General features: G+C 37.8%; 1 protein-coding gene across 3 annotated transcripts in view; it reads left to right on the top strand.

The window, feature by feature from the left end:
- Positions 1-12,946, top strand: part of LOC126194978 (medium-chain acyl-CoA ligase ACSF2, mitochondrial-like) — a 452,087-nt gene extending 439,141 nt beyond the window's left edge. For 2 of the 3 annotated variants that reach the window (XM_049933390.1, XM_049933392.1), the window contains exons 10-13: positions 1,566-1,714; positions 8,407-8,548; positions 9,185-9,295; positions 12,033-12,946. In XM_049933390.1, the coding sequence (XP_049789347.1) occupies positions 1,566-1,714; positions 8,407-8,548; positions 9,185-9,295; positions 12,033-12,161 (531 nt within the window). In that variant the 3' untranslated portion in view covers positions 12,162-12,946. The remainder of the gene's footprint in view (positions 1-1,565; positions 1,715-8,406; positions 8,549-9,184; positions 9,296-12,032) is intronic. The other variant, XM_049933391.1, reaches the window with a different exon arrangement.
- The last annotated feature ends 603 nt before the right edge of the window (positions 12,947-13,549 follow it).

Here is a 13,549-nt window from a genome sequence, read left to right as displayed (position 1 = left end):
CTTATACATGATGTGTATAATTATTTTTGATGAAAGTTACAAGATAAAAATGGTAATTTAGGAAGCATAGAAACTCAACAGATGGGGAAATTCCTCCTTATTATGTCACAATCTCCCTACATACAATGGCCTCCTTGCTTGTGGCCCTGCCACTGTCAAATTCTACCTCCCCTGTGTCCTCCAAATCCACCACCTCAGTCCTCGAGAGTAATATGTACAAACAAATACATTGGCACATCCATGGGAATCAATATGGCGCGCACACACATCTGTGCCAACCTGTTTGAGCCATCTGAAGGGAACCTTCCTAGTAATCCAAGATCGAAAACCTTTTAATTGAATCAGGTTCATTGATATCTTTATAATCTGTGCACTGAGCAAAGCCAGTCTCTCTCCCATCTGCTTCACCTGGTCTTCCTCAGCTCCTATATCATTATAAAAATCTCTGGTCTTATCACACCCACTAATCATCAACAGAACTTCCATTTTGATAGCGGTCACTGCTTCCACACTAAAGTGATTTCCATGTAGTCTGCCTACCTTGGATGACTCATCTGCAGTGATGGTCAATCCCTTGCCCAATATTCTGTCTTACTAAGTGCTTTACAGATCTGTTACCCTCAAAACCTAGTCCACAAATAAATCTTCTGTGCCATATCCAAACACACACCTAATCCTTTGATCATTCCCAGTACCTACATCCACTCTGGACTGGAACAACTTAACTGTATCAGTCAGAGCTTCAACCTCTTATCAACCCTTTCCCACCATTTCTATGAAATGCTCTAGTACTCTAATCTGTCCTTATGCCACATATGCTTCAAACACTTTGCCACATGGATCATACACGTGTGGGGGGAAAACCAATGCGTAAGACTACCATACACATCTTATTTCTGTCCCATCAGACATATCCTATTTTATCCTCTTCTGCCTTGCGTTTGTTCTATACTGAACTATACGAGGCACAACTAATAGTGAAAGCAAGTCATGTCATCTCTGCTGTAACTTCCGCACAGTATTTTATGGTGGCATGACCACCAACCAGCTGTCCACCTGAATAAATACTGTGGCAGAGACCAAGTGCAAAATTGATCACCCAGTGTTGTGCACGTGTGCACGCAGTATGTAATTGGAACATTGGGCATTGACTGGGACTTAAGAGACTGAAATTGTAGCTAAGCTTTTGGTCAATGTCCTTATATAGGGTTAACTGAAAAAACATGTGCATACTCGCCCTTCATTACATTTTTTCAGCTGGCTACATCATTGTAGCACAGGTCGGGCTACTGTGTAGGGACAATTTTCATCTTGTTTGTTTGCCTGTCAATACCCAATGTCTCAACTATATGGTGAGTAGCTACCTTTACTCCTTCCATTATTTGTATTCAACCCAAGACTTTCCATTTCAGCACTGTTCAAACTGCAAATCTGTCTTAGTTACTTCTGTTGTAATTGATTTCTTTTGAAAGGTATTGTAGTTGCTCCTTCATCATATTTTCTTGTTAAAATTTGCTCAAAAATTTTGTACTTTCCATGAAATGAAAATTACGTGCTCACTTCAGGTAAAAGTAGTCGATGAAACTGGAAAGATGGTACCACTTGGTACCACTGGCGAACTCTGGGTGCGTGGCTACTGCAATATGCTAGGTTACTGGGCTGACAAAAAACACACAGAAGAAACAATCAGAGAAGATCGATGGCTCAGAACAGGGTATGTACAAATCACATGCTATATTACACCACTGTTTAGATTTATTTCAAATATGTTAATGAAAGTATACCAATAGCAGAGTCGCTGCTCTTCTTTATATTACAAAAACATCCAGCAAATTCTATTGGGTAATAAAGCTGGATATTGTTCTGGACATATAGCTAAAAGTGTTTTATCACTTATTTCCTTGACTTGAAATCTTTGTCAGCTCTGTATTCCATGTTAATAGGTAATGAACATAAACTGAGAAATAGAAGTTTTATACTAAGGTTGCCTAGTAATAAAATGTTACTTACAGCTGTTAAGATGATTTATATTTTTCTTCTTAATAGTTTCAATCAATAATGCTCATTTTCACACAGAACCTGTCACTGAAACTGATAGTAAAATAATGTAATTCATCTTTTGCAGAACCTGGTGAATATTATCACCTAAGAGTCCTTAGCCAAGTGTGCAGAGCATTGTGGCAGAAATACGTGCATGATATTTTGTCAACAAAATGAGTTACCAGGCTTACTGGTGCACTAATATCTGGAGGCAGCATCTCCTCTCTTTTAATCCATATGTGCTTGATCCACTCCTTCTGCAGCCTACAGAGGTTAACCAATCATTATATGCTACATTCTCGCCATGGTACTACCACACCTGATGCGCTATCACTCAAAAATTTTGAAGTGCTTAACACAGTGCATTTTGTTTGACTTTGTTTGGATTGTCAGATGCCATTCTCAGCATCCACTGTCATTTAATGGAATGGAAGGTACCATCCCAGACAAGAAATATGTGATCAAACTTCTCACAATCCAAATTTCAATTGAATTATCTATCACCCAAGGATTAGATGTCATTGAGAGTACCTTCATTTATAATAAATTAAACTATGCAGAAATGTATTCATTAGGATTTAAGATTATGCAACAAAAATAGAAAAGAAACGACTGAAAATAATGATATCAATAAAACAAAACATACACCTATGTTGGGTAGACACCACATTTGAGCATGTAAGATTCCAGGTGGCGAAATAACAACAAAAAATATAAATTTTTAATATTGCTTTAAATTTTTGCATAGTTAAAGAGATGAATCAGAAACACACACAATAATTAAGAGAATGTCTGCTGTATATATTATGCAAGAGACATACTGAAGCTATACTAGCTACATAGAAAAAATATTAACTTTTAATCTGGTAAAGGAAGAAGTTGGTCCCAGAAGAGTACAGCACAGTGAACTACTTGCAAGCTACAAACAAAATTACAGACTGGCATAATGTGTGTGAGTTATCACTTTATCTGGGTTCAACACGTTGAGAAAGTTTTTGTCTAGGTTTGCCTAAATCCTTTTCAAACAAAACGAGAATTAGTGTTAACTCAACCTTTGTTAGTATACTGAAGAATATATTGCTATAGCTTCCCTTACAATTTCTAAAGGTAGTGAGAGATTCAGGTCACCAGAACCTAGCAATACCAGATATTCACTACTTTCCATGACATTATCATGTTGTTGTATGTGATGTCATGCAGATGCAAACAGGAAGGGAACTGTACACTAGCAATAATGTCTATTGTACCCATTAGTTTAAAGAAGTGGCTCAATATAACTGTCAGGAATTTGAAGAATTACATGCTTGCCACCAGCTGTACAGTTTATTCTTTAATGGTGCTAGTTTTGGTTGTAGTGACCACCTTCACATGAACAAAAGCTGCACTGTAGATGAATATGCAGTTCAGCCTTCTATAAAATAAACTGAAAACTTCAGTCATGAAGCATGTACGGAGCCATATATAACAAGTCACGATTAAGATACCAGCATAAAATTGGCTTTTCCATGACTAAACTGAGTGATCGTTTAGATAGTGTCACTAGGACTGGTATCTGTTGACATGAGTACATGAAAGTAGTTGTTCTTTGAGGTACTCATGTCAGCAGTGGCCAGTCCTAGTGACACTACCTTAATGATCACTCAGTTTAATAACAATGGAAATGAAATTGTACTGTTTGCTTCTAGTGCAGAAGTTACTTTTGTTCTGGTATCATGATCATAACCTATTATGTTGTTCTGTAAACGTTTTTTGATTCAGTTGGTTTTCAGATTATCCTAAGGAAAGTTTTTTGTTTGTAATTTTTTGGAATGTAGGTCATTGTGACAAACTGATCTTTAACCTGTAGCACAGCTCAAAGTAAGTCAGACTGAAAGGTGACAACTTTGTTGATAGTTAGCAAAGCCAACAAAACTGAGTATTAGATCTTAATGTGGAGAAATATTGATCTGTAGTGTAGCTTGAGTTCTATGGTTTAGTAGTGATTTACTTAAATGGTACCAAAGATTTCAGTTAATACAGAATTAAGGAGGAAATATGCAAGGTGGAGTCCACACCAGCTAAACTATTCTTGGCATTCATAGAGGAAGTTTTCAGATCCTATAGCAGGAAGTACGAAGAAGGAATAAGAGATGCCAGAACATAACTGAATGAATTTTGTTCACTGATGACATATTGTTTCCCTCTAGTGTGATTAAGCATCAACAATGAATAGAAGAAACTAATACCACAGTATTTGTAGCAGACCTGGAAATTGATTAAAGTAAGACTGGAAATAATGCAACATATTACACAGAAAATAGTACAAATTAACGGTAAAATCATAGAACTGGCTAAGTTCATGTATTTAAGGCAGTGGAAGACCTTTGGAAAGATAGCTGTAGACATAAACAGAACAGTAGAAAATGACTTAAAGTGCTTTTCGTAAACTAAATGTAGTTTTCAAAATTAAACTTCCAGTGTGTGTGAAAAGGAGGGTTTACAGTCGGCATATATTGCCTGGTTTCACTATATATTGCAAGGTGTGGACTCTTAATGGAAAAATGATTGAAAGTTGTGGTTAACTCAACTATCAGTGGAGATATCCATGATGTGAATTACTAGGAGAGGCAGGATAACAAACAAATGGATCAGGAGCAAATTGGTGTGAAGACATGATGATGACCATAATTAAAGTGAATTGGAGTGGGCAGCCTTTGAAGCCAGGTAAATAATTGCAGATAGACTGTGAAGGTTCTTTAATGAATACTAAGAGACAAGCAAAGAAAAAGATGATGACTTCGTGTAAGGTAAGCAGGTGACTAGAAAACATCCAGAAGCAGCATGGACCTGTATAGTTATATATCATTCAATTTTTGAAAACCTACTCAGTGATGTTATAATTTGTTAAATTTAAAATTTAAAACAGTCTTGATAGCAATTTTTTTTTTATTTATTGGAGTTAGTGAGCGGTTTAGACTCTTTCAGGTCATCTTCAGACTCCAGAGTGGTGAATGGACACTGCCAGACGAGTTTCTAGGGTCACAGATCACACTTATTAATAATTATAATACAGAGTCATAACTCCTGTTACAGTTACATTGTCAGCAAGTAGAACAAGTCCTTTCATCAATACATGAATTTTTTCATCGTTACTTACTTTTCTACATGAAAGTGTATACCATGAAAATGACAAATTACTATATACATAACTAGGTCTACTTTGTGTCTTCGGATTGATACTACAATGCCAGGTTTCATAGGTGGTATCACGATCTGCGAAGGATTCTAGTCCAGGTAATGAAGCATTTTCACAATGAACAATGGAGAGCGTAAACCAACCGCTATTAGAATTTCCTGTTGCAACGTCAAGGGTAAAATGAACTCTGCACCCACGGAAGAAGATAGGTCCATTGAGAACTACACTTCGAGCAGTTCTTGTATTGATGATGATGATGATGATGATGAAGAATTCCAATTTCTAACACCCTACAATCATCCCTCATTCCTCACAGGAATTCTGTGATCGTATCACTCTACATTTTCTAGGAATTCCACATTTCACTATCTTCAGTCTAATATTGCCACCCATCTTGCCTGCAAACAATGGTGAACTAACTGGGGGCAATGGGGTGGGGATGAGGTATGGTTTCTGCCCTCTCAAATTCACTTGGAGAGGTAAATGATCTACAGTCAATTGGTGATAAAAATTAAGCTGCCCATCAGGAAATACGTGATTGATACTTCAGTTGACATAATTTATGCTCGTTACTGAATAAGATCACATTCTTGAAGCTACTGTCTGTCTGACCATGTTAAACATCTTATAATGTGATGTGACTCTTCAAGCTCTCCCGGTGGATGTCTTGTAAATAGTCTTCATGGATTTGCCACCAGATCACGTTGTGCAAATTCCACAATATTTCCTTGGAGCAACTGTCAGACATCTTCAGGTGGTTCAACCTTGCTGGTGGCTAGGTAAGACTGATGGTATCTGCACATCAATGCCCATTTCTAAAACACGCACGTGAAGAATGCGCAGGTGCAGAAATCGTGCCTGCACATTCTTCGCATGCATGTTCTAGAAACAGGGCGTCGATGTGCAGATACGGTCAGTCGTACCTAGCCACCAGCAAGGTTGAACCACCTGAAGATGTCGAACAGTTGCTCCGAGGAAACATTGTGGAATTTGCACAACGTGATCCGGTGGCAAGACTGTGAAGACTATTTAGATCTTATAGCTTCTCCTAGACTCTGTCCCGTCCTAACCTGCCCTGTCCTCTTTCTTTGTCCCATTTTTTAGTCCATGCCTCTTTAACTTTCCATAAAGAAATGACCTACTGGGAGACAAGCACTGACTGTATTTGTAACGAAACACTTTTGTGTAAAATTTAGCCGTGTGAAAATAGGACAACTCACATGAGATTAGCAACATCTGCTGGACAATCAGGAGAAAGCTGGAACTGCTTTACAAGTAATTGTCAGTTGACTCAGGTTACTGCAGTGACCAGGAAAGGCACCTTTTATGTGCACTTCATCAATGTGTAGCTCTGATCTTCCAGTCTGATTGCTTGTGGTGCCTGGAAGAAGTCTTACCTGAGAATATCAGGACTACATTCTTTTAAAATGACAAATTCAAGGGCTGCATCCTGTCATACATATTCTTGTAATAGATCTTCCTGTCAGCTGGATGTATTTCCCATTTGTGATTTTCAGCACAATTACTTTGATATCACAGAACATAGTCATTTTAACTGGCAATGAAAAGCATTTAACATGATAGAAAAAGAAACTGCTGTGTTGACTAGCACCTGGAATGGTTGGCTGTTGATGGTGAATCAATGGCATCTTGGTAACTGTCACCCATGGAGGATTTACATGTGTGACAGCCTCAACAGCATAGATGGCCACCTCACTTGGTTTTCCTGAATTCAGCAGCTAGGCAAGTGGCTGGACCCTCTGTGATGGGAAATGGCTACAGCATGTTGAGGAGTGATCTCATCCAGGGTACAGAAACTAGCTTTGACCCACAAGTTGACTGTAATCATGTGAAGTTGAACGGCATTAATAGGACTGTTGTGAAATTGACATCTTGTTGTGTAATAGTCATCAAACACTCATCTTCTTTCTCTGCAGCCTCCAAATGTCTGTTCTTCTGGAGTGCTTCATACTTGCCGTAGGAGTTGGTTGTACCTGCATCAGCCAGATAATGGATTGTCATTTGATGGCTGCGCCACAGGTCCAAATTGGTAATAGCCATTCTTCATGGGGCATTCATCTGATGGTGGAGACTGGTGCCAAAGATACATACATCTCTTCAATGTTCTCTACTACCTCCTGACGTATGGGGTCAACGTTGATGGGCTCTGTATCTTGTGTATTCAGTGCAACAGTTTTGGCTGCCATAAAATGCTGCGAGTCTTCTTTTACAGCCTGGTGTAGGAGAGAAGCAAAATCATAGTGATCTTCCACAACTGTCATAGGGACCTCTTTCATCTGACTCTTCTCTTGTACATTTCTATGATGTGCTGTCACAGCTTCATGAATTTTTGTGATACTGTGTTGTTGTTTAGTAACTTGGTACCTGTCTTGTGTGACGCCTTTCATGAAATAAGAGATTTTGTCAGATTCTGTCATATTAGGATACACAATATTGCAAAGGGCCAAAACATTCTGTATATAAGACTGCCACTCCTCCATGACAATGAGCCCTGCTTGTAGATAATTCTTCTGCTAAGTGGACTTGCTGTTGATTGTCACCAAATGTTTTCTTCACTTCAGCTTGAAATTTGTCCCAGCGTTTGAGTTTGTCTTCATTGTTCTCAGCACATTCTTGGGTTGTGCTGTCCAGGTAAAAGCATACATTATCCAAACACAGCATGTCATCCCACTTGTTGTATTTGCTGATTTGGTCAAGTCCTTTAATGTTACACTGGGTTGTGGCCAGTATCTCCAGAAAACAGTGACAGAGCCTGATGTACTCCTGTTTTGGAGTCTATTGTCTTCTGACTATATGGACCTTGGGAATGATATATTGCTTTTATTCTGATTCCTGCCCATGTAGGTGATGGGTTTTGTATTGCTTAATTGGAGCCACATTGATGTTTTGAAGTACGTGCCATCTTCAGCAAACTGTCATGTTGAAACCACAATAAAGTCCAAATCTGAAGGCAGTATTGTCAGTGAGGTAAAACACTTGAAATTGAACACAAATTTATTACTGACATCAGTGTGCAGGCAGAGCAGAACTGACTTCCTGGACAAAGTGTGCAGCTGATACGCAAACGTGCCACCTCCCCCCCCCCCCCCCCCATACACACACACACACACACACACACACACACACACACAAAATAACAGAGTTTAATAAGATGCTTCCATTTCTTACAGGGATGCTTTCATCCTTGAAGAAAATGGTTATGGTAAAATTGTTGGCAGGATAAAAGATATGATTATTCGCGGAGGAGAAAATATATTCCCAAAGGAAATAGAAATACTATTGGAGACTCATCCAAGTATTTCAGAAGCTCAGGTAGGAAGACTTCTTCATGTATTCACATATTCAGCTTTATTCCCATGCTTGCTTGAATTACATTTGTGATTTCTAATGTTAATCAGATTTGGTATTTTTATCCTAAACATTTTCAGTGCATAGCCAGGGCTTTTTTCCCCCAGTCACAAATACAACCCTCACTCACATTGTATCTTTCTGCTGTACAATTTTCAATGTTCTTTGCTTCTTCAATAATGTTAAGTTTTTCTTTAGCTGTGTATGAGTGATGATGAGAACTTCTGGCCTTCATAAGTTAACATATGGTTAACACTTCACTTCTAACATGCTCACATTAAGATTGAGGCCACAACACCTTTATAGTATAACGAGATCTATTGTTGGAGATGGAGCATTACCAACCTTACTATAATTAACCCATGCAACCCAGTTTCCGTCCTTAAATTTGGGGAAAATATGCGCAGATTATTCGTGTATATATTGTAATAGTACTATATTAATAGCATTATGTATTAAAAATTAACTGGATGACTGCCTACATACTCAACAAATAGAGTATTAGACAAATGGCATTATTATCTTGCGTGTAACAATATTTTACTTTGGCAAGCTGAAGTATTTCCTGTGTTTTGAATCTGCACTTGTTATTTTATTTAGGTGTTTGGGATAGCTGATGACAGACTTGGTGAACAAGTGTGTGTTGCCATAAGTACCAAAAAGGGCCACAAACTGACTGAACAAGATGTGAAAGACTTCTGCAGAGGAAAGGTAGGGTGCAAACCTAGTCCTTGTTAATCTTCTCAACATTAAATATTTTGTGTGGCTTTGGTTGCCTGAGACTGCAGTCACACGTCTGTCTCATTTATTTTTTAATCTATTTTTGATGATTGCCTTACTGGCCGAAAGCTTTATTTGTGACAGTCTTTTTGTCGTGCGTATCTGTGACTTAGCATCACCGCTATATGGTAAGTAGCAGCTTTCCTTTTCATATTATAGTTACATTCCACCCTGGATTTTTCCATTGTTTGATCAAGTAATGAGAGTATTCTGCTCAATATTGCTGGAGTTTCAAAATTGTTTTGGAATTATTCTGTGATGAGTAGGGAAAACAATGAGTTAGTGCAATAGAGCTGCTATCAAAGATTGTCACTACAGTTACATAAAATAATAGCAACTAATAGTTCATTTTGTTCTAAATACAATAGCCAGTTCCTGAACAATCTTGTTTTATTATTTATATCATAAAAACATGTTTAAATCAGTTTAAAATTACTAAGTTTCAAAACTACGAGTTCCTTTGTTTATAAAAAAAGTTTCAAGGACTTGGAAATACTTAATACAACATTCACTAAGTATCTCAGCTCATGGACTCTGCTAAATACCAGGTGGAGAGGAAAATCAGCAATCCAGGACCAACAATACAAATGATTTGAAAGCTGAGAACTTGGAGGGAGGTGATTCATCAAGAAAAGCAAAATTAATAAAACATCCAGGAAAGATGTATGTCAGGCATATCACACTTGCTGTAGGAAAAGATCCACAAAAGAGAGAATTTTTAGAAAGAATGGAAATATTTGAGGATTTGAAGTATTAGGTTAAGACCAGTCAATAATTGACTTTTTGTAATCACCACACTAATATAGAAATATGAACTATCACGTTAGAACAGCTAGCAGGATACTGGATTATGAAAGGAGGAGTCAGATTAGTTGTTATTGGAAGACCATGTAGAGCAAGATACGCAACAGTAGTGTTGTCACAAGTGTATAAACCATATAGGAAGAGTGCTGAGTAGAAAAGTGTGCTCGCTCTCTCTCTCTCTCTCTCTCTCTCTCTCTCTCTCTCTCTGGGGGACAGGGGGGAGGATATGTCTGTAGCTAGTGAAATCAGTATGATTATGTTTCAGTATTGTGAAAAGGAAAGTTGCTACTCACCATATAGCGGAGATCCCGACTCCAGTCCAGAGACAAACAACACCTATCCCATCAAAAGCAGGACCCCCTGTGAAACCAGTCATGTAATCTACAAGCTATGCTGCAACCACTGTGGTGCATTCTATGTGGGCATGAAAACCAACAAGCTGTATGTCCCAATGTATGGCCACTGACAAACTGGGGCTGCGAAACAAGTGGACCACCCTATTGCTGAGCACACTACCAAACACATCATTCATTTCAATGACTGCTTCACAGCCTGTGCCATATGGATCCTTCCCACAAACACCAGATGTCCAGGATTTGTGCAGATGCGAACTTTCCCTGCAATGTATCCTACATTCCCGTAACCCTGCTGGCCTCAACCTTCATTAGTCATTGTCCTCTCCCATGCAGCCCCTTCTCCATTCCCATTCCAGCACTACACAGCCCTTATTCCATCACACAGTAATTTCACTTCCCCCTCCTAACCTCCTGATTGCACATAGCTATCCTACCCTCTTTACACGTTCACCCTCCATGCTCCCCAACAGCGCTCCACCACGCCTACCCTACTATCCTTCCCTCTCCCAGCCTCCTCCTTACCCCCACCCAGTTGCCACTCCCATCATGCACCAGTGCTGCTGCTCGCAGTGTGGGCTCAGTCACCTGAGACTGCAGTCAAGTGTGTGTGAGGTGTGCATGTGTGAGGTGTGCGTGTGTGTGCGCTGTCTAATTCTGACGAAGGCCTTACTGGCCAAAAGCTATTATTTGTGACAGTCTTTTTATTGTGCCTATCTGCAACTCGGCATCTCCACTATATGGTGAGTAGCAACTTTCCTTTTCACAGTATTGTTGCATTCCATTGTATTGTGCCTATCTGCAACTCAGCATCTCCACTGAGGAGGAGGAGGAGGAGGAGGAAATGTGGATTGATTTGACACATGCGGTAAAATGTTATAAGAATAATTAGAAAATATAGATGTACTAAATTAAGGGCTGCACAAAATTGAGTACCTTTAAAAAAAGTGGATATCATCATTTGATGTGGATCTATGTGAAATGTATGTTCATTTCCAGTATTTCTCCAAAATCTCTGTATGTTAAACAATATTACACTATAATATATCGTGTTATGTGGAGCCTTGTAGTATAGTTCAGAATAACTATTGTTGAACATTTGTGCCACATTGAGTTAAACACAAAAAATGAACAGTGAAATTCACTCCCAATAGAAGTATAAACAATATCCATATAATTATTAGATTTAATTTCAACAATTGTCCATCTCAAGAAGTTAATGCTAATCACCGCCTGCAGTAGCTGCTATTAATTTACAACTTGATGAAATCCACATCCTTGAAGGCACTCCTTCATGATGGGATTTACAGAACTTTTTGTATGTATAAATAAATGAAAGTCCATTTTGTCTATTTTAAACATTCAAATTGTAGTCTTAAACATTTCATGTGTTTATTCTGCGCTGATCAATACAAAGCTGTATGCTTGTAATTTAAGATATCTTGCCATATACAGTTTCTACAGTTTGACAATATATTGACTTTAATGACTTCTCTTCTTTTTTTGAACAGATTGCACATTTCAAGATACCACACTACATCAGATTTGTGGAGGAATTTCCAAAGACTGTGTCAGGAAAAATTCAAAAATTTAAGCTGAGGAAAATGTTAGAAAAAGAACTTGGGAAAGAAACACAGTGAATGATGATGCAGTCATGAAACGAAGTATTCTGTGTAACTGTAAAAGAATATTTTATTGTGCTTAAATATTCTTTTAGGATATTTAAATAATAAATCTAAAAAGCAGAATGAACAACAAACAAACTGTTAAGTTTAAATCAATGTTCTTAGTTAATATTGAATAGCTGCCATAAGAAACTTGAAAAATAATTTGTATAGATCAGTGGAGCACCTTCATCATGTAAATGTAACTATGAACAGCAAGTGACATAAGTCACTGATATTAGAATACTGGCACTATTCAGTGCATACTACATAAAATGTATAGATGCTGAGTATAATATTTATAAATTAATAACCTAATTTGATGTTACAGTAAGTAAATGTTTTTTAATTGTAAAGTCTTGGCCATTTTTCTATGTTCTGTGAGTCAGCTTCCACCTCTGCCAGTTCAAATATTTCAAAATGTTTTTACCAGAATGAAGATTGTAATCCCATACTGGTATTGGGAGCAGTGCAAGAGAGGATGTGAAACATTAGAATTTTTAAAAAAAATATTCTCTGCATGTTCTGATTTGGTATATGCTCTATGGTATACAGTTGATTTGAAAAACTTTTGACTTCTCTGAACGACTTGTTCTGTTCACACAATACACAAAAATTAACATGCAAATTAGTAATGAAATTGTGCTAATGACATAAGTATCACATCAAAGTGCTGCATCTCTCTACTAGAAATGCTGAAAAATAGAACTTGTAATACAATAAATGTTCATATAAACCTGTTATCTGATGGATTAAAAATAAAGGAATGCACAAATAACTCAAAATCAGCACATATATTATGAAATCATTTAAATTTACACCCAACAATGCTTACATTGTGACAGCTGAAAGTAAAAGGACAAGTGCGAACAGCCAGGCTTCTAGCAGATCTCTAAAAAATTTGAAGGGTGCAACTCCTTACATATGCATTCACATACAAAATCATTGACTTCCATATACATATAGATACAAATATTGGTACATACACACAAAAAAATAAAATATTCGGAAAGGGGTATTACAGTGCCCACTGAATGACTATGATACAGATCATTGCTTTGTTGCAACTAGTCATTCACCCTTTACACATCAAAAGGAACTGATGATATGTACACATTTCTTTGTCTTGTTTGATGAAAACTGTTGCAGTAAGTGTACTGTTCAATCATTGTGTAGTCCTTGGCATGGATTAGCCTTCTGTCAGCATGATAACAGAGTGAAACAATGTTCCAGAGTTGAGTGTTGATTCCGCACTCTTGTTGGCTTGTGCAAACATGCAATCTTTGGCTGTGAGTCCATTGGAGAAGTGACATCAGTTGCGGGTTATGACATCAGACAAACACAGTGTTGTCTCCCTCATTCTC

Source organism: Schistocerca nitens, chromosome 7, assembly GCF_023898315.1.
Source record: "Schistocerca nitens isolate TAMUIC-IGC-003100 chromosome 7, iqSchNite1.1, whole genome shotgun sequence".
Taxonomy (NCBI): domain Eukaryota; kingdom Metazoa; phylum Arthropoda; class Insecta; order Orthoptera; family Acrididae; genus Schistocerca; species Schistocerca nitens.
Note: the sequence above shows the minus strand (reverse complement) of the source record. Positions and strands in the feature narration are given on the sequence as shown.